This window comes from Diplotaxodon limnothrissa, linkage group LG1, assembly GCF_057381915.1.
Source record: "Diplotaxodon limnothrissa isolate DT_005_m linkage group LG1, D_limnothrissa_male_GT1.1, whole genome shotgun sequence".
Taxonomy (NCBI): domain Eukaryota; kingdom Metazoa; phylum Chordata; class Actinopteri; order Cichliformes; family Cichlidae; genus Diplotaxodon; species Diplotaxodon limnothrissa.
Window position 1 is genome coordinate 18,580,665 of NC_140596.1, and position 20,474 is coordinate 18,601,138.

At 39.2% G+C, this 20,474-nt stretch overlaps 4 protein-coding genes across 4 annotated transcripts in view; all 4 read right to left on the minus strand.

Moving 5' to 3' along the window:
• Positions 1-301: 301 nt before the first annotated feature.
• On the minus strand, positions 302-5,795 carry mvda (mevalonate (diphospho) decarboxylase a). The gene is made up of 10 exons (XM_085354295.1): positions 5,638-5,795; positions 5,344-5,414; positions 4,061-4,175; positions 3,820-3,966; positions 3,500-3,699; positions 3,303-3,377; positions 2,967-3,185; positions 2,447-2,562; positions 1,232-1,340; positions 302-836 (listed from the first exon to the last, which is right to left on the minus strand). The coding sequence occupies exons 1-10, from the start codon at positions 5,711-5,713 to the stop codon at positions 756-758; spliced, it is 1,209 nt and encodes a 402-aa protein (XP_085210421.1). The 5' UTR covers positions 5,714-5,795; the 3' UTR covers positions 302-755.
• A 493-nt stretch (positions 5,796-6,288) lies between these two features.
• Positions 6,289-9,764, minus strand: pdcd5 (programmed cell death 5). The gene is made up of 6 exons (XM_085354308.1): positions 9,591-9,764; positions 8,434-8,471; positions 7,882-7,943; positions 7,697-7,788; positions 7,287-7,358; positions 6,289-7,200 (listed from the first exon to the last, which is right to left on the minus strand). The coding sequence occupies exons 1-6, from the start codon at positions 9,654-9,656 to the stop codon at positions 7,153-7,155; spliced, it is 378 nt and encodes a 125-aa protein (XP_085210434.1). The 5' UTR covers positions 9,657-9,764; the 3' UTR covers positions 6,289-7,152.
• A 666-nt stretch (positions 9,765-10,430) lies between these two features.
• uraha (urate (5-hydroxyiso-) hydrolase a) lies at positions 10,431-11,963 on the minus strand. Its single transcript, XM_085354319.1, has 4 exons — positions 11,792-11,963; positions 11,227-11,366; positions 10,971-11,106; positions 10,431-10,813 (listed from the first exon to the last, which is right to left on the minus strand). Exons 1-4 carry the CDS (start codon positions 11,843-11,845, stop codon positions 10,724-10,726), a joined length of 420 nt encoding a protein of 139 aa, XP_085210445.1. The 5' UTR covers positions 11,846-11,963; the 3' UTR covers positions 10,431-10,723.
• Positions 11,964-14,627: 2,664 nt separating this feature from the next.
• LOC146639650 (heterogeneous nuclear ribonucleoprotein C-like 1) overlaps positions 14,628-20,474 on the minus strand; it is a 38,656-nt gene continuing 32,809 nt past the window's right edge. The window contains exons 5-8 of the mRNA XM_085354342.1: positions 17,475-17,644; positions 16,303-16,416; positions 15,040-15,197; positions 14,628-14,666 (exon numbers count right to left, since the gene is read on the minus strand). Of these exons, the coding sequence (XP_085210468.1) occupies positions 14,628-14,666; positions 15,040-15,197; positions 16,303-16,416; positions 17,475-17,644 (481 nt within the window). The remainder of the gene's footprint in view (positions 14,667-15,039; positions 15,198-16,302; positions 16,417-17,474; positions 17,645-20,474) is intronic.

Sequence of the window (20,474 nt, forward strand, 5' to 3'; positions counted from 1 at the left end):
GAAAACTCCTGGCAGGTAACACAAGGAAAAGAAAGACCGGCTTTATCCCAAGATATTCACACTGTGATTGTTGACTGTGGCGGTGATTGTTAGGTTACCGGAATTTGTAAAAGTTTTGTTTTTTTCCTTATCTATTATTTGCTGTCCTTTTTGCTGCTTCTGTACCAGAATTATGAGTCAATCTTTTAAAGTTCTGAGATTGAATAGAGAATTATTTTTTCATCTGGATGAGAATCGGATGATGACAAAAATCACAAACAACAAATGAAATCTTGACCAAAATATATTTTATTGTGTGCCATTGACATTGAATTGACATGAATTAAATATGCACTGTTGATCGGAAATGGTGATTAACAAGAAGAAACAAAAAACTGTACAGACAATGATTTGATCAGACAGGTCAGAGAACAATGGGTCAGCTCCAGTCTCCGGTCCGATCTGTATTTATGACTCAGTGCATTGCTCACTGCAAGAGTTTCCACTTATTTACTACCAGAGAGTCAAGGCAGTATCAGTGTTTATCTACCTACAGACACACAGAAATGATTAAAGCTATGAAAGAACACAAAGGAGTAATGATGATATGAAAAGAGACCAAACAGGACAGTTTAATATTTAAAGGGAGACGTATCATCTTCCGCTCTTGTGAGGAAGGTGTCTGGTATTGCTGCGATAAAAGTTGTATGCAACTAAGTCACATCGGCTTTCCTGTTGCTCAGTAGAACTCGCTCCTTTAGGGCTGCAGGAGGAAATCACATTGTTTTCTTGGGAAAACCATCAGATAAAAGCAGGTGCTGAGTAGGATCCTCTACAACACGCGGGCCTGGTCCAGCCTTGAAGACAATACAAGAAGATGAAACAACAGATTAATTATGTGTGTCTGAGTGTTCACAGCTTCAAAATTATACAATTATTCTTTCCACTTGGAAACGTTAGCTTTTCAAATGAAGCACTCACTGGTCAAAGGTTCAGATAACTGTCATGGTCTTTCAGTGCCCTAGTTAAATGGACCAATGCAAGACTATGTTTCATAACAGCATGTTGAAAGGTATTGCATAGACACATCTGAACCTTCTTGCAATCCTACAGCAGACACATCACTGCAGTTTTGTGCAGCATAGATGGATCATTTAAATCTAAAACCTCTGTATCTTTCAGCTGCTGTTTAAAGTAAGCCTATAATACAAAGTTGGAGTAATTGCTTGTGTGGATAAATATGAGTGAATACCTTAGTACTAATTATGTAGTTTATTCCCTTTGGCATGGGTTCCAGACCAATACCTTGCTTCAGCTCCTCAGAAAGAGAAGCACAGTTGACTGGAAGACCCTTAATAAAGCTGCAGAGAGGAAAGAAGCACTCAGTGACACATTTTAAAAAGGACTGAAGGCCAATACACCTTAATAAGCAAAAATACAAGTCTACCATTTGTTCTAAAACATTATTCAACATTAAGATGCAACATTAAGTCCTCTGTGGAAGTCCATTTAGCAGCATTTGCAGGTTCAGGTCTTCATAGACATTTCAGATTTATTCTTCTAGGCAGGTTTTTTCTAGCTCAGGCTATTTCTGTGTTTTCAGGTTGTGTGCAATTTGAAGCAGGTTATCTTCATGTTCCCTTTCTGAAATCTTTACATCCCTGCGTCTTCATGTCCCTTCTGTGGAGAAAGACCCCAATAGTATGCAAGCATCCTGATTCACTTGCCTTCAGCAAGATAATAAGCAGTGCCTGGTATTAGTCAGAAATAGTGGTCTGCTCAGGGAGTTAAGTGTGTGGATCATTTGACCAGTAAGTTGGCTGTCTTTCCAACAGGTTTTCACAACAACTTGAGGACCTCTGAGGTTCAGTCAGAGCAGACCTTTCTTGCTTGATCACTTATTTTGGTTGGATGGCAAGGTAACTTCTGGTAAATATCTTCTAGAGATGTTAATCTACTGAGTACAATGCACTTTTGGGAACACTCAAAACCTCAGAAATGGTGTTCTTGACCAGTTTTGTGGGCAGTTTTTACAGAGTTTCCTGGACTTTGGGCCTTAATACAATATGATTTGTTAGACTTTCTTTACAGGCACATGCCTTGGTAAGCTGTGCTCAAATCATTTAGGTTTCCACAGTTATGTTGTAGACACGTGTCAAAAATAATTAAAGCAAACAGGATGCACCTGATCAAAATGTTGAATGCAACAGCAAAGGGTTTAAACACCTTGGTAAGAACTGATTTCAGTTCTTGATTTTTAACAAACCAAAACAAGTTTCACTTTCACAAATTTCTGAGTAGGTTAATGGGCAAAAGGCCTGCTTTATCAGCTTTAGATTACACGAAAAGACCTAATACTTTCCACTGTATATATCTATATATATGCATTTAAATGTTGATTTTTCAGGATTAATTAATTGCTATAGACGGATTTTAAAGGGAATGAGCTTAACATCCTTCAACTTACTCTGCTCCGTTGGTTTCTGGGGGAAAGAAATATTGAACCATGTGCACAAACTCAGGAACGTGCTGCTGTAAAGTGAAGATCACAGCATTGGGCCCTGCATCAAAAGTGTAGGCTACCTATAAAGATAATAAACAGAATGTGACTATTGCAGAAAAAATGAGATTTTCCTGTCTCCAGTTTAAAACCATCACACATCTTTCACATCTTCTTTACGGCATCATAAAAAAATGCATTATTTTAACACATGAGGAAATTAAGTTTTCTTTATTTCATTGAAAGCATGGCATGGTGTTGAGTGATGGACTGGCAACATGTCCACTGTTAAACTAAACTCTCGCCCTATATCAGCTGGGACAGGCACCTGTGACCCCAAGTTGGATGAGTGGTTAAGAAAAATCAATTTCATGGAAAAACAATAAAATAAAATGTAAATAAGGGAATGGAAATACAAATATGTATAAATAAATAAAGTCCAGTGCCCAGATATTTCTCCCATAATGTCACTGTAAAAGCTGCTCACCCTCGTCTCCCCGTAATGCTTGTTGTAACGATGGACCAAACTGATGATCTGCTGCGAAACATGATTGAGGTAGAAGATAGGGGGGTACGTGTCGAGGCAGGTGGCATGAAACTGGTTACTATCCTTCATGGTTAGTTCAGCAAATGCTGCAAAGTCCTTTTTTCGTATTGCTTCAGTCATCTCTACCATCCGGCCTGGGACAACAGATTCAGCGCGGTGCTAACACAGGCACAGGTATGACAGTCAGACATGTGTTGTATTAGTGAGCTGGGTTTAAATAAAGTGCCAATCAATATACATTAAAATTCTGACATTTGCAGTATAAGGTGAACACACCTTTAATAGGCAGCTTGTTTTTACACTGGTTTGCATTCCAGAGGTGCTGCCAACTGGCTTCCGCTCTGCACTGGCCTGTGACAGAAGTGCATCAAATTGATGTAACTTTTGCATTCCTGCATTTGTAAAAGCGCAAATTCATCAGTATTATTTTCACTTATTTAGTGTCACTCTTCTATACCCACAATCAGACCTACCACTAGTACGAGGATTCTGAGCTCAGGCCAGTGAGTCTCTGGCTCCACCTGCTGGGCTAAACTGTCCTTCCCATCCTCTTTGTTTCCCATGATCCACTGGACGAAACCTCCATACATGCTCCGGCATGCGCTGCCAGAGCCTTGACGAGCAATCCCAGACAACTCTCCTTCTACTCCAAACACCCGAGCCAGAGAGTAAACTGTGCCACAGAACAGTCAAAAAAAACAAAGACACTGGGACTAAGTGAAGCAATATCAACTATAAGAAAGATGGAGAAGGAGATGTTAGCAAAAGTGAATTATAGCACAGACAAGCTCACCCAGGCAAGCAAATCCAGCTGCTGAAGAGGCGAGTCCAGCAGCAGTGGGGAAGTTGTTAACTGAGCAAATGTGGACTTTGTGTGACAAACTAGCTGAATCCACGCCAGAGTCTCCATCATTACGCCTCTTCCGTGCCAATCGTCGAACTAAACATAAAGAAAAAAGAAAGAAAACTACATTGTAGTATGCACTCCTTTCTGTCTGCTCTATGATTTTACAAATATAATGCACAACACTCACTCTCTCTCAGACAGGACTGCAGTCTGGGATGGGTTATGTCCTCCTCTTTACCGTTGAGCCATATTCGATCCTCCTGAAATGATCTGCTGGTTGCAACTGTAGTGGTTGTTTTCAGCTAAGCAGAAGAAGAAAGGAAGGTACGTCGGTATCAAGCTGCATTTACAGTGGTGTGCAAAAATCTTGAACCATCCCTCATTTTTTTCTATTATGTTTCCAAGAACCAGACCTTTTTGTAGTTTTTTAAGAGTGCTCGAGAGCAATAGTTCTCCAGGCATTCTGAAGTTCTTTCAAAGTTTTACTTTGGACATTGGATGCTTTTATACACATTTTTAGTCCAGTCCTTGTACCTAACCACTTATAGAGGGATCTGTTTTTGTTTATTAAGCCACTTAAAACTGATTTATCAATCACTCAAGCATAAAAAGGCACCTGACTCAAGGGATGAACCAGTGTTATGTCCATACATAACAGACCAATTAGCCAAACCAATTTTAAATTGTATCTTTAAGAACTTTGTTACTTCAGCCATTCCAAAACATTTCGTGATTTCTTTAGGTAAAGCTACATAAAATATAAAAATGTATTTTTGCACCAATAAGATGATTCCCAAAGCGTTATTTGCCAAAAGCATGTCTCATCATGGGTGTGCAGTGTGTTCTTCAAAAAGGACCAAAGAACTGACAGATCTTTACAGAGAACAGAACAAAAAAGCAGCAAACATGCAAAGAAGAGCAAAAGAGAAACTAGAGAAATAATGGTGCTGTATGTAGTAGTGTATGTTATTACTAATATAACATAATATCCAACTTGAAGCCCGGAGACATGTGAAAAGCACAAAACACAGTGTATGTCTGTGTATCCCAGTTTCAAGGGACAGTGCAAAAGTGATGCCAATCGTCTGTAATCTGAGTAACAGAGAATTTCTTCCAGATTGTCACAATACTTTTCCCCCCAATATTCATTTAGTAGAATATCTAATAGACGTGAACAGGTAAAGTTTAATATAACTGTGTTCACACTGCAAATACTAAAACAGCAGATAAATATTTAAAGTTTGTCTAGCAATCCTAATTGAGACTAACAGTAATGTTATGACATAATATTCTCTTAACAGTCTATTTTATAGAGACTTTGGCTCCATTCAGTGAACTCTTACTGCCACAGCAGCAGTTTATTCTGCAGCTCTCGACAGGGAAACACGACGAAATGAGAAAACATAGAGAAAGAGTGTTTTTTTTTTTACAGACACAGGCTTCGTGAGGATTTCGTTTTAATTAACATACCTGGTCTTGATGCAATGTGACGCTCAACGATGAGTTAATGGGTAGAATTATGTCTTCATTTCTCTTGCCCCCTGAAAAGTAAGAAGGCTTTAACACGGAGTCCTCAACCGAGGTGTCATCAGCCTGATATTAGGATAAAATATAAATAGACTCGAGAGTAATTCAGACCTTTAATAGCCAATATTCAGTCAGACATTAACACACAGGCACTGTCGATTCAGTTTTACTTGAGTCCAAATGATACAACCGTAACAAAACAATGCTAACTCAAACACAAGTCCAGGTGATACTTACAGTATTTAATGACAGCTATATTCACTGGAGCGGTACATGTAACTATATGTGGCTGCTCAGTTCTGTCCTCCGGCATGGCTCTGCATATACACTAATAAAAAGACTACCTGAATGTTTTTTAAAACACACTGTACAACCCTCTCCCCGAGTTTAGCACTCTCAGCGTGGCTGCCTGCACCTTACTGTAGCGTTTCCTAGCAGACTCACCGGATTGGTTAGTGATGAACATGTGACTAACCCGAGCACCAATCAGAGTCGGGCTGAGTGTACTGAACTCTAAATAGCCAATAAGAAATCATCTGACCACGGTCGTGTGAAAATGAGGCAAGCGTAAGACCAACCCAGACCCCTGTCGTCGGTGTTAGGGTTTATTCAAGTCAACGCAATTTTGAATTATAAACGCAATATGAATTAAAAATCTTAATAAGTGCTCAGGCAGGAAATGACTATTGTGAATTAGAGATAAGCTGCAGGATTTAGTGCTGAAAAGGTACTCGGTTATTGTATTTGACATGTAATGAACAACTGAGGTACATTAAATGCTTTCTTATACTGTACATCATTATTGGTACTGACCCCGATAAAAACAGTTCTGTCAGTATGGTGACTACAGTGATTTCGGACAGACTTTTATAGAGATAATAAAGTATATTAATATAAAACAAATTTCCTCATTTTGCATTTTATTTCAAAAGTTGTTGGATACATTTGGCAGTCTGTTAACTCCTGCTTCTGAACTGAATGTCAAAATGTGAACTTATTTATAAAGCAAAAAGTCCAGAGTCAATTATCCACCTCCATAGACTGACAGTCTACCTTTGTATGGTGGGGACGTTACTGTGTATTGATGTTGTGATATTTGATGTTCAAGTCAGTGGAATACAATTTGTGTTTAATTCTAAATGGAAACTTAAAAAAAAAAAGAAAGATTTAACACTCATTTAAATGGTGAAGGACAATTTTAGAAACAGTCCACTAATAAGGAAAAACATTTCAATTTAAGGCTCATTTAATTATATGTGAACCCTCAAGGTACACATCAGCAACAAGAATCCTAGAATAACAGCTAATGGGATAGTAGCCTAGATGGCAATTAAAGAGTAGACCCACATAAAATGCATTAACATCAGTATCATCTGCATTTTAACTAGTTTCTAATGTTTGAAGAAAATGCATGAACCATGGTGAAAATAAAGGAAACTACTGAGATGGACTAGGAGAGTCAAACAGTGCCATGAGCTGTCAGATAAGCAGTAAAAATTTGTAGCATCTAGATTGAAGAGTTTACAAAATAAAATGTTAATTGACATTGTGTTCAACAATCCCACCAAATGCTGCAATATCAAAGTCCTTGTTTTCCATCTTGGTTGGTAGTTTCCAAAGACACACAGAAGCTAGTGTGGCATCTCAGGGTTCAGCTAACAGGAACACACTAGTCAGCGATCCTGTCAGAGTCCCAGCAAAGCATGTCAACTGCTCTGATTTGGTTGCTCATTCCAGAGCTCCTGTTGAAAGTTAATAGTCGTCCTCATCATCCGAGTCCATCACCCTCCGTCTGTTGAACTGTCAAGTAGAGTGTATTAGAAATGTAATACATATAAATTACAGGAAAAAAAATCAAATGTATGTGACATTTCAGAGAAACTTACTGTAACGGTTGTCTTTTTTTCTGTTTGTTGACTGACTTTTTCTAGGATCTCGATCAAGCCTGATTCTGTAATCTGACAAAAGTGGAAATGAGTTTATTCAACATGTTTTGCTAGAAGCATTCAAAGTTAAAGTCATTTGCTGCTTAAATGAACTTAAATGATCGTCAGTCGTGTGACCACCTCTGAAAGCAGAAGTTTGGCACTTTGCTGGCACCATGCAGGCACCTTGCAGTTGAGTTAACTGCAAACTCCACTGTACACGGAAATATTATAGTGCTAAATCTGCCTGGCAACTATAGCTTGGCTGAAGGTGGTTTTACAAGATACTGAATGGTGGGGTGTATTTAGTTTTTCATAGGATCGCAGAGAGTGCTGTGAAAACTTTTTCCCCCATGTCTGTACTTTCTTACCTTTCCTCCCAGCTTTCCAAAACGAGCCATTTGAATGAGATAGTTTTCAACTGCATTTGCCTTTTCTGGCTTCACCAAGGCAAGATTGCTCACTAAAAAATAAAATACAATGAGACAGCACTATTAATTTCCAAAGAGGAGTTTTATTAGGATGAAGGATATACAGTATATGAAACCACACTTACATCTCGCACGGGCAGACTGGTCTAGAACTTGAGCCAATATGGAGTTCCTCATATCTGTTTCTCTGTAATTAGAAAACAATTACATTGGTCAACTGAGACCAACTAAAAGAAAACAAAAAGATACTGCATTTATATAGAAGTTAAGCAGTAAGAATACCAGGTTGGTCAGCTACACTGAGAGTTTAGATATTACATATATGTCAAAAACTTTCAGTGCTGGCTCACAGCGGCTCATCTAATTGTTGGGGTTTCTCCGTATTAATGTAATGGGTCTATACCTTACAATAATAAGCACCTTGAGGTGACTGTTGTTGTAATTTGGCACTATATAAATAAGACTGAGTTAAATAGGAAAAAATATATTCAACTGAAGGTATATATACACATTTCTGCTGTATGGAAATATTTTAGTTCAGTTACAAAAAAAGTGCAATACTTAAGGCATATAACAGTTAGTCTTTAAAAAAAACAGTCCTTTATGCAAGTACAAGTACTATAAACAGGAAAAATTCAGCTAAAGTAGTTTCTTTTTTGATCAATTACACATCGTACCTTTGTTTGGCCTCCTCTGCTTGCTGATTATTACCTTCCTGGAAGTATACAGGACAGCACCATTAAATACAGATTTTATTTATACATTCAGCTAACTGGTAGACATTTTATTTTATTCCATCCACCAATCAAACAGTACTTTAATGTTGGTAATGGTGAAAATTTGATAAAGTAACTTATTCGCTGTTATTTTCAGGTCTGACGATACAAGAAGGACCATGAGAGCAATCTCTTCGGTTATGTTTTCAAGTTTCTTTGTTTTGTTTTTAAAAATTCTATATTTTACTTAAACCAGTATAGCAAAGTATACCATAATGGCTTATCTTTAATCGAGTTTGTAAATTTGTTGCTTTGGATATTTTTTTAATGGTAGGTACTCTAGAAAATGAATTAAAGTCCAGTATGTTCTCTATTTTGTAACAAATAAAGTTAGACTACTGTCAACAAACAAACAAAACTCATATGACAGATTTATATATAGGCACATTCAGTGAAAAGTTCCAATTACAGTCTTCTTGAGGTAAGTTGGATATCATCAATGAGATTTAAAACCCACTGATCACTGTATTTTTTGAGGTCACAAAAAGACATAAAATAGAAATTTATGAGTGTCAAATATTTTCAAAAACAATGACAGAAACCCAGACACGTGAGGACTCTCTAATCACTGCACTGCATGTGAATTAGTATAAATACTTATTTCTGACATATGGTAATGTATTAGACTATTGACAGTTCACCAAACACGTCAGAAATTGCTGCCGCTTACTCACATGCTGTGCTAATGTCAAAGTTTAGATAAACACACACACACAAATTATCTGTAGAAAGGAGGAAGCATAACGACCACTCCATCAGTAGCAAGTCTAAAAATTTGTTCAATTTTGTTCCAACAAGCCAGCGCTTTGATTTTCAGAGGGGTAAGCGCTGACTGATACAAAGCTAGCACTATGGTGATGTTAACACATCTAGATGAGGAAGCAAATATCATCTGCACCAAACATGAGGCTCATTAAGTTAGCTGTGTATATCCCTTAAGTTAGAGTTAAGTGGTGGTTTGTTTTAGTTTTAGCTACACTAGCTAGCAGTATACTGAACTCAGCATCTCCATATAAGGCGGGTGAAACCATGCTTTCCGGTGCCTATTCGGTTCTTACCCCTTGCTTTGCCTGTAGCTCCGCCATTCTTTGCCGCCTAATCGCCTCTAATTCTTCGTCTGCCATTTTTTATAACCGTAATATTGACCTAAAAGTCAAAACTGGGATGGTGTATCGCAATAAAATTCCCACTAAACTGCTATCACAGGCTAGGCCCAGCCTAACTGAAGGAAGGATAATCGACGTCAGAAAAACAGATCCGACAGGCTCGATCAATCAATGAGAGAGTCAGGCTCACTCAGTCGTGCACTGTATCATTATGCCTCTGAAGTTATATATTTTATTCTCCCAAGTCTTAATAATAATAATAATAATGGATTGGATTTATATAGCGCTTTTCAAGGCACCCAAAGTGCTTTACAATGCCACTATTCATTCACATTCACACACTGGTGGAAGCAGCTACGGTTGTAGCCACAGCTGCCCTGGGGCAGACTGACAGGAGCGAGGCTGCCATATCGCGCCATCGGCCCCTCTGGCCAACACCAGTAGGCGGTAGGGTAAAGTGTCTTGGCAATCATTATAACATTTTTTCCCAGGAAGTCCGTTTGATTTTTCTCCAAAATATAAGGTTAGGGTAGCGCTGTGGCCAAAGTTACCACCAATAATTACTTATACCTCATAGGGGTAATACTGAAAGAAGGATCTCTAACTGGAAATATGAAAAATCTTAACTTTATCCTACAGCGATTTGTATGGTTCTTGTGATGATATACTCTCAGGTTTCACAGGACCTGGAGGGGTTTCTTGAAGGTTACTGTCTTTTTAAAGGCAGTGCACATGTAACACAATTGATCAATCAATATGTTTCAATTTGTATCACATACAGAAACTGGTGATTTAGACAGATGTATTATTTGATCGTTTAGACCTTACACATCTTAAAATAACAGCTTACAATAATTGATATGGTAGACTAAAGTACAGCATATATTAATAAGTTTTTTAATTTGTTTTTTTAAAGAAAGAAAATATGGTATTGTGGCACTATTACAACAAAAAGAATAATTGAAATGGAGTATTGTGCCTTGTCAATATGTCCAATATGTGTGACAGTTCATTCAGTGCCATCATGTGATGTGTCAAACAGCTGACAGGTGGAGTAATCTCAGGAGGTTCCTCTTGCTTGATATCTAGCTCCCTCTGTATGTACTGTAAGAGAAACGACTCAGAAGCAGAGGGATATGGTACTTTTGCCCAGGGTCATTTATGGTGAAGACAATCTTCAAGAAGAAAAACAGAAAGATTACAGAGATAAGATTAATATTCAAGCCCATACAAATGGTTTAAATTGGACACAAATTTACCGATTTAGTCTCAAAAATTGTGATGACACCACAAGTAAATCGTGAGATATCAACAGTTTTAGCATTTCCTCACCTCAACATACGGGTAAAAGCAGGTCTCTCCCATACTCGCCCAATACTGAGCCGTCTCAAAATGCATTTTGTACACACCAGATTTAAATGATTGTTTTGCGATAAGTCCAGGGCAACGTCCATCATCATTAGTGGTCCTGTTCAAAAAGCATAAGATCGAAGAGCTTTGCACAAAGACATCAACTTTTACAGCAGTCTTTGAGATTTTCAACTAATTATAGGTTTCTTGGTGATGCTTTTTTTTTCCAGGTTCTTACCCGGTGGTGATTAAATTCCAGGTGTTTGTGGAGGGGTCTTGTTGATAAAGGCTGAGGGCCATATTTGACCCGGGGACACCCATTGCAGTGTTCAGCACATGTGTGGTCAGAGGACTAGGTGATTCTGACATTGCTGTGAGCTACAGACCGAAGACATAGGACTTTAAACAGAGCAGCTTAATATGGAGGAATCACATTAAAATAGTAATATTAAGATGAAACTATATCCACACATTTGCATCTTACAAATGAGATACTGGTGCTGGTGTAGTTTTCTTAAAGCACCAGTGAGTTCTTGCAATGTTAAACTATCTTTGGCACTTTAAAGATTTTAGACAGCAACCACAGCAGAACCCTTGGTTTAAATTTGCCACAAGACTGTGTTCAATAATTAAAAATAGCATATTTTGTTATATTTGATATTGAACTGTTAACTAAAACTAATGTCACCTCAGCCATAAGTTATAGTACATAACAACCTATCGACTATATAATGCTGTTTCACTTTATTTTAAAATCACAAATCTTCAGTTTTATCATGTATTTCTTAAAATGTTACACTTACCTTATTATCAGGCAAAATCTGACTCTTCAGTTGCTGCAGCCTGGAAGCGCTCATGAGCACTGAGGAATAAAAATTCTGGGTTTGCAGCTTTTTACTGAGTAATGTAATTTTATGGTGTATATGTAACAGCTTCAGATCTTTATTACAAAACCCCCACAAAGTTCTGAACACTGTCCTCTTCAGTATGACATTCAGTTCACATGTGCTTATCTTTTTGTCAACAGCACGCTAGTTATGCAAGAGCTCCTTTTGTCACACTTCGTTTTCAGCACTTTGAACTTGGATGATTAAAGTTGCTTCCTCTGGGGCCGAGCAGATTAGCACAGTAAATGGCATTAAAAGTAACAAAGTTGCATTCTCACATCTTCCCCCTGCTTGAATTTCACAAAAGAATATTCACAACATAATTTTATATGAACCACTCAACCTTAACCTCCAGCTTCAAATTCAGCTCCCGGAGTTCAGCATCAGAGTTGTTAAATATAAAGGCTTGTTGATTTTATTGTTGACAGCAGAGCTCTGCTTCACAGTTCATAATGGTGACTTTTTAGCAGTGCTGTTCTTTTTTTCTGATGCTTCCATATCAAACTATATCATCAGGTACATGCTGACATTAGAGCGCAAGATGGCAATGTGGTTAATGTGCATCATCAATCACTAAAAATCACCAGGCTGTCCTATTTGGCTACATTTCACTTCATGTCTTCATCTCATGTTTGTTTATTAATCATTCATATTACTACTGATGAGAAAAAGAGAGCAAAAGATTTTTACATGTCTTAGTTTTTAGTACCCTATCAGGTCCTTGTGACCTATGGCCTAAATTAAACTGAAACCTGGCCATTTTCCCCACGTGGCCTCCGTATCTCAGCTTAGTAAAGCTTTCCCTTTCTCTCTTAATTATCTCTCACAGGCTAAGCCAGCTTTCTAAAGAGACAGCTGCTGATGGAAAGGCTGCAGGTGGATTTTTGTTTTTCAAACTCTGACATATATAAAAAAAATGAGTCATATTTTGTTTCAGTGTTTTCTGACTCAGCAGAAATTCACAGGCTGCTGGAAAGTCTTATCAAATGTCTGCTTTTGCCTCGGTCTTTCAGAATAAAAACACAACACCACAAATAATGTTTATACTCAATATGAAAATACTTTTACTACAATGACAATGAGTATTTCCACTTGGCAATATCTTAAGAATGCAAACAAAAACATGTAACACCATAGGAATTATAATAATATCATTATTTTCTTTAAAAAACACACAGAAGTCCTAAAGCAAGATTAAAATTGTACGGCTAAACAATTACAGTAAAGTATACAATAATACACATTATTACACTGACCTGGGTCTTCGCACATCTTAAAGTGTCTAATACATAGAGGAAGAGAGTTATAACATTACTCTAATACACTTAAAGGAGATAAAATACTCTTTCCTTCTGAAAATACTTAATGGGTATAGTATATCATTCATACTCATACCTACAGGTGGAAAACAAACCATTTATCTCCTGAGTGATTATCCAGCTAAATTCTGATATCTGGAAAATATGAGTTAAGGTTTAAAAATGAAAGAGCTGTGTGCAGAGTTTAGAATACTTGAAGTAACACCGAGTTCATTTTCATTATACTGTCCACACAATATTCCAGTTCTAGTGTTAATTTGGAAATAGCGGCATGTTTACATGGTTGAGAAAAACCCATGCTTAATTAATATCTAGTCCTATGTGTTTTGTGCATGATTTACTTCAAGGTCCTTAAGGCCTTTAGACATTTTGTAACACTGAATGATTTTGCTGTTTCCAGCGGAAAGGAAAAAAACCCAAAAAAATGATGAACCAGCTGTAGAAACACTCATATTAACAGTATCTATAAATGATTAATGTGTGTAAAGTCTGACATTACTCTATGTCATCTGTTTTCGTAAAAACAAAGAAATAAAAACCCAGAGTGACCCATGCATGGTAAAAAAGTACAATCTGAAGTGAAAAATTAAACTAATGAGGACGTGCTTGAAAACCTGCATACTATCTGATAGACACCAGTGTGGTTGCACAAAGACTTCAGGTCCTTTAGAAGTCCATGGGAAAATGACTTTCTGACTTGACCCCTGTAAACACATTCCTGCTCAGTTTATGGGTTCTGTCACTCATTTTTGGTCACACTGAATTAAAAAAAAGAAATTTGTTTGTTTTATAAACCTGGGTAATACTGTGTTTCAAAATAGAGGCTTATCTGTGGTACGAAATCGCACGCTCATTAGCAAGTGAGACGTCACTCTCCAGTTTGCCAAATGCTCATCTCCAGGCTTCAAAACAGGACTTCAGAAACCAGTGTGAGACATCACGGTAGCTACGTCCATCTTTTATACCGCCTGTGACGTGAGCAAAATAAACTGGAAGGTTTGTGTCATTATGATTTAATGATTCATATCTATTTTGCTGAAACATTGAGATTCATGCTGGAGTGTTGCTGTTGGTGCAAACTCACTCATACAGTAGAACTGGTTCATTTCAGGTAGACGTGTAAAATTTATAAAGTCATCGTTCTGTTTTGTTTATTTGTTACAGCAAGGTCACGGTCTATCTGTCACTCTCTTAGGTAAGCCTGTCAAGTTCTGGTCAGTTGGATGTATGTGTACTTGCTTCTCAAAATTGATCTGTATCTGGATCATGGTCACGTTAAACGAGTTGCTGTGATTCAATTAAATGCATTATGTTATTTGATATGTACACCCTATGTTGAGCTTCTGATGTGGGTGTTAGCCTGATGGCTCAGGTTCTCTTCCTCCATGTTTGGCACCTTATCCATGTCTTTTACGTTTTCTCACATTCCTCCTTCATATTTCCTCCTCAGGGTCAGAGCTGTGGTTGCTCATCTGTGACAGACAAACAGGCAGACAGACAGTGGGAGGGAAACAAAGAAGGCGTTTCATTAACTGCCAGCTCAGAATGACTCAGGAAAATTTTGTTATGCCAGTATACGCTGATTTCAAGAAGCAAAGTCTTGCTTAATGTCCAAGCCACTCATAAGACTGAAATATGTGGGCTTCTTGCCTGTATGACTTTCAAGTAAAAACAATGTTTTCTAAAAAAAAAAAAAACAATTATACAACATTACTCCCCATCCATATTCACAAAATGTAGCCCTAACAGAGACCCAAATAATGTTCCAGGCAAAATATTAAACTTTTTTTGGTCATAGCATCTGTATCCCCTTAAACTAGCATATGCTTCATAAACATCATTTACCGTGTGGTGGTCATCGTCAGGCTCTCTCAGGTCAGGGCTCTCCTTGTGAATTCGATGGCGGGAACTAGGAGGTGAGAGGGAGGAAAGGGAGTGCTCTGGGCTGCTGGGTGATGCAGCATATGGTGAGCCAACTGGACTATCCTCTCTCAGTGGAGACCCTGAAAAAAAAAAAAGAAAAAGAATAAACATATGTACACACGACATTCGCAGTTTTATTTGAGATTAATTGCTGTTCGTACAGCGTATTGAAGAAAATTCGTGTTCTCTGATTTTATACTAGATGACAGGTAGAAAAATGAGTGGGAGTGACAAGATGAAGGACAGATGTGATGATAGCGAGAGGGAGATGAGAGACGGCAAGGCTAGACAGTGAGGGACAGGGGAATGAAGCAAAGCTGGAGATAAATTAATATAAAGATGAGAGCTATCTATCAGCCAAGGTCAATCAAAGTAGACAGGAGAGTTTTAACACAGACTTTTGCAGGTGCAAATCCACAGATAGTAAAATGAAGGTTGTCCAGGACTGTTTTTTTAGTCGAATGTTGTGATAATGGTTTCAAGGTTAAAGTACTGTCTTCACTCAACAACATTTAAGTGTAGCAGTGACTGAGGGGTTGGGAGCTCAGAGGAGGTTGAACTGCATCAAGTGAGAGGGAGTGGTGTAAACTCAGTGTTTCAGTTATGGTCGGTTTAATTAAGGCAGAGGCTAAAATAATTTCCTTAAGGAGGACAATAGAGCTTTGTCCTTTATTCCCTGAGACGTTTTTTCGTAGCCAGCTGCAGTGACCTGGAGATGTCCACATGAGGGCAGCAACAGCACTTCCTTCTGTGTGTAGCGATCGGCTGCCGTTCACAGTACTTGATTATTTGCGTTTGCAGAAGTCTCATCAGTCAGTTACTTCAACCACGCTGTTTGTTCAGCATGTTCCATAATTTGATCCCAATCATAAATCTATACACCTCTCCCCCGACAGCCTGGATTCAACTTTTTAAAAGATCCTGACTGGGGGAAAATAATTGATTTGTCAGGTAAAATAAGAGTGGCTCCATCCATGCAGTGCATTCCCATCCCCCAGTTTCCCTGCAGTACAGATCCTGAATCGTTTTGATTGGGGTTGTGACTGGAGGAGCTAATCAAGCAGGAATCTGAACGTGGCATATTGCCGGAGTCCTCCTTAAAATGATTCTGATGTGCAAATGGATTATCTATCATTCGATCTTACAGCCACCCGACTCCACTGTCTTTCTGAATGAGTGTCTCACCTTTGTGGTCATTCCTCTGTGTGTCCATCCTGTCAAGACTGTCAAGCAGCCCATCGATCTGTGTCTTTATCAGAGTCAGCTCCTTTTTAATCACCTGCAACTCCTCCATCCCCACTGCAAGGACAGAGAGAGCGAGAAAATGTAAGCGGCATTAGGAAATTGCACGACCTGGAAACACCTTTGGAAAGAATTCTGAATGTACTTCAGCTAGTGTGAGACCTCTTTGAGGACACTGGAGCAATATACAGTTAGGTCCATAAATATTTAGATGCATATATACATGTAATTTTGTCCCTGTACATCACCACAGTAAATTTTAAATGAATTAAGATGTGATTGAGATGCAGACATCATCAAATGCTGCATTTCCTCCTTCTATCAGCAGTCACATCATCAAAAAACAATAGTGATCCGGTTCCACAGCCATACATGCTGTATGCCATGCCGTAAAGTCGTATTGGACATACATGCAGTATGCTTCAGATCATGAAATGTTCCCTTTCTCCTCTGTACTTTTCTATTCCCATCATTCCGGTACAAGTTAATCATGGTTTATTCTGCCCAAAGAATTTCTGGACTGATGATAAAGACTTTTATTCTGCCTCTGAATCTACTGTTTGGTTCACTTCTATCAACATCTGTTTTGACCTCATACTAAGAGTCCCTGTGAACAACTACCAAATTCAAGTTCAATACTTGGAAACAACTCCATATCTTTGATCTGCTTGTCATGGAAAAACGAGGGAACGGGCCGTGAAACTGCTTGTCAGTCAACTGTCTAATTAACTCTGGGAAAATGGAGGACTAGAAATTTCTGCAATTTCTAAACAATTAATGCAATGATTTTTTTCAACCCCTTGAATTAAAGCTGAAAGTCTGCACTTCAATTAATTGGTTGATTTTAGAGTTCACTGTGATGGTGTGTAGAGAGACAAAACTACAAAACTGCCAGTGTAAAATGCATGAGTTCTTTTTTATAAAATATATTTATTAAGCATGTAAGTTTAAATGCATAGAACTTTACTACCATTTTAGGCAAACAATGGGAACCTACATTATCCAACTTGTCTAATTTAAGATGTAAAATAAAGCCATTTATTTTTTTAAAATTTGTTTGTTACGTTTTTTCCACAACAATCAAATCTCAGTGACATCCCATTCATATTGCTCACACTTGGCTGTGGCTGAACAAGTAGAGTGGGCTCTGGAGCTTTTGGAGTGGGTTCTGTCTCGGCTGCGTCTGTGCCCAGAGGAGTAGGAGGAGGAACGGGATCGCTTGGCAAGACTGGGTCCCAGGGGTAGGGGAGAAAAGGAAGCTGGCACACGCTGGTAGTCATACACCCTGTAGATTAGGTAGACACATTTTTAACAAAAAATATTGTTAAATGACTGTTTTCATGCAGCAACTTGTGTTTTTGTGCTGTAGCTGTGTCTGTGTGATTTTGTGCTTGTGTCTGAAATGATAATCAGAGGCTGGAAACAATGCATTTTGTCACACATAGGTGAAAATGACTCAAATTAGAAGCTGTATGCAGATTATTGTTCCGCAGATCATTTGAGCTGTTCACAGCCTCCGTACAGAGTACACAGCTTTTAGATCCACCGTTTCAGGCAACAGGTGGTGATGACGTTTCATGCTCATGAGGCCACTTTAACTTTCACTCAGATGGCAGATTGATGCAGGGCACACTGCAATGCTCAAAACTGGGACTGGTTTGCTTGTATTTTATTTTGAAATATTCTCTTGCTCAGCTGAACGTATATTGTATGTTTTCAAAGTTCTTTAAGTATCAAATTCAAATCAGCATTCATACCTAAACTTAGACTACAAAAAAATGTAATCATATTCAAACGAAGTGAAAAGAGATGCAAATTAAAGCAGTTGTCCAGCCGTCATAAATAAATATGGGGGGGTCTATTCTATGTTCCTTTGACTTGTATTTTCTATTTATCAAATGCAAGAGAGTGAAACTGTCTCACTCTCACTGTTGCCTCCTCCCTGTGGACAGCTCCATGTCTCTATCTGTCACTGAATGTAATTGGTTCTGTCAGGGCCAATCAATAGCTCCCCGGCAGGCTAGTAGTGCCGGTGACAGGGGGTGTATCACTGTCAACCTCTATAGTGGTTACAAAAAATGACACTGTGTGTTTGTGCATGGGTGTTTCAAAAATAGAAATAATGATGTGACTGAAGAATGTAATGGCCTCGACACTCACTGACCCAGTGACCAGGTGAAGCTACAGAGCTACAGGATCCAAACCAACCAATCATCACTTGGCAAACCTGTAGAAAGTGTGGGAAGCTAATGTTTTGAATGGTACAGTGCATGCAGAAAGTATTCATACTACTTCACTTGTTCCATACTTCTACACAATGACATTGTTATTATTCTTTATTGAAGCACCTATGCTAGCAATTACAGCCTCAAGTCTTTTTGAGAATGATGCTACAAGCATGGCATACCTACTTTTGAACAGTTTCTTCCCTTTTTCTTTGCAGAACTTCTCAAGATCCCTCAGGTTGGATAGGGAACACCCTGCACAGCCTAGGGATGTTCAGTCAGGTTTATGGCTGGACTATGGCTGGGTCAAGGAATTCACAGTCGTTGTCCTTTTCTAACCTGAAACTTTGCTCCAGTCCAACGTTCATAGCGCTCTGGAGGATGTTATCATCAAGGTTCTCTCTGTACATGGCTCCATTTATCTTTCCCTTAATCCTGACTAGCCTCACAGTTCCTGCTGCCAAAAAACATCCCTAGAATAATATGATGCTGCCACCACCATGCTTCACTGTAGCACGGTGTAGCACTGGTATTGGGCAGGTCAGACATGACTCTTAGCATTCAGCCCAAAAAGTTCAATCTGGTCTGAGGCTCCTTCAGGTGCATTTTAGCAAACACCAGGTGGGTTGTCATTTGCCTGTCATGTGTCATGTGCCTTGAAGAACATCATCTCCTCCTCCATTCCAGACACCACAGATCCGGAGCCACCCATGGCTCCAACACCATTGTGGAGTTTGCTGACGACACAGTGGTGTTGGGCGCCATCTCCAACAACGATGAGGCGGGCTACATTGACGAAGTGAAGAATCTGGCATCATGGTGCCAGGATAACCACCTCCAGCTGAACGTTGGCAAGACCAAGGAGCTGGTGGTGGACTTCAGAAGGAGTCAGCACAGAGACTACAAGCCCACTATCATCAATGGAGCTCCAGTGGAGAGGGTGCAGTCCTTCAAGTATCTTGGTGTCCACATCTCCTCAGACCTGACATGGTCTGCCCACATTCAGGTCCAGACCAAAAGGCTAGGCAGCGCCTGTATCACCTCCGACAACTAAGGAAGTTCAGGGTCTCGCTAGCGATCCTCTGGACTTTCTATGTAGGTGCTGTGGAGAGCATCCTCACACAGAACATCACATCCTGGTTTGGGAACAGCTGTGTTAATGACCAAATAGTTCTTCAGAGAGTGATCTGTACAGCAGAACGCTGCTGCAGGATTGCTCCCCCCCACCCCCTTCAGGACACCTACACCAGGAGATGCCGGACTAGAGCAGCGCAGGTACTGAAGGACCCATCCCAACCTGGCAACAAACTGTTCCAACTTCTGCAATCCGGCAGAAGGTTCCGCACTATCCGGGTAAGGACAGAGAGACTCAAGAGGAGCTTCTATCCCCAAGTCATCCGGGGCCTAAACTGATTGGCCACTCTACCATACAGGTCTGATGATGGAGTGCTACAGAAATGGTTCTCCTTCTTCTCCTCTCTCCACAGAGCAATGTTCAAACTCTGTCAGAGTGTCCATCAGGTTTTTGGTCACCTGCCTCACAAAGGACCTTCCACAATCACTTATACTGGTCGGGGAACCAAATCTAGGAAGCGCCCTGGTGTTTTAAACTTCTTCCATTTACAGATTACCGGATTACAGGACCTTCAGTGCTGGAGAAATGTTACTGTACCATTCCCCATATCTGTGACTTGATACAATCCTCAACTATGGGACTTTATCCATACAAACATGTGCCTTTCCAAATCATGTCCAGTCAACTGAATTTACCACAGGTGGACTCCAATCAAGTTGTAGAAAAATCTGATAGATCATCAGTGAAAACAGGATGTACCTGAGCTCATTTTTGAGTGTTATGGCAAATGATGAATACACGCACATGCTGTAAAA

Coding starts and splice junctions, on each gene's coding strand:
- mvda (XM_085354295.1), bottom strand. CDS start 5,713: ATGCCGGAGGACAGAACTGAGCAGCCACATATAGTTACATGTACCGCT. Junction 3,967..4,060: donor GCAGTCCTGTCTGAGAGAGA/GTGAGTGTTGTG, acceptor CTTTATGTTTAG/TTCGACGATTGGCACGGAAG. Junction 3,700..3,819: donor AGCTGGATTTGCTTGCCTGG/GTGAGCTTGTCT, acceptor TCTGTGGCACAG/TTTACTCTCTGGCTCGGGTG.
- pdcd5 (XM_085354308.1), bottom strand. CDS start 9,656: ATGGCAGACGAAGAATTAGAGGCGATTAGGCGGCAAAGAATGGCGGAG. Junction 7,944..8,433: donor GCAGAGGAGGCCAAACAAAG/GTACGATGTGTA, acceptor TTCTAATTACAG/AGAAACAGATATGAGGAACT. Junction 7,359..7,696: donor TTGGAAAGCTGGGAGGAAAG/GTAAGAAAGTAC, acceptor CACTTTTGTCAG/ATTACAGAATCAGGCTTGAT.
- uraha (XM_085354319.1), bottom strand. CDS start 11,845: ATGAGCGCTTCCAGGCTGCAGCAACTGAAGAGTCAGATTTTGCCTGAT. Junction 11,367..11,791: donor AGATTTTGCCTGATAATAAG/GTAAGTGTAACA, acceptor TTCGGTCTGTAG/CTCACAGCAATGTCAGAATC. Junction 10,814..10,970: donor GCTTTTACCCGTATGTTGAG/GTGAGGAAATGC, acceptor TTCTTCTTGAAG/ATTGTCTTCACCATAAATGA.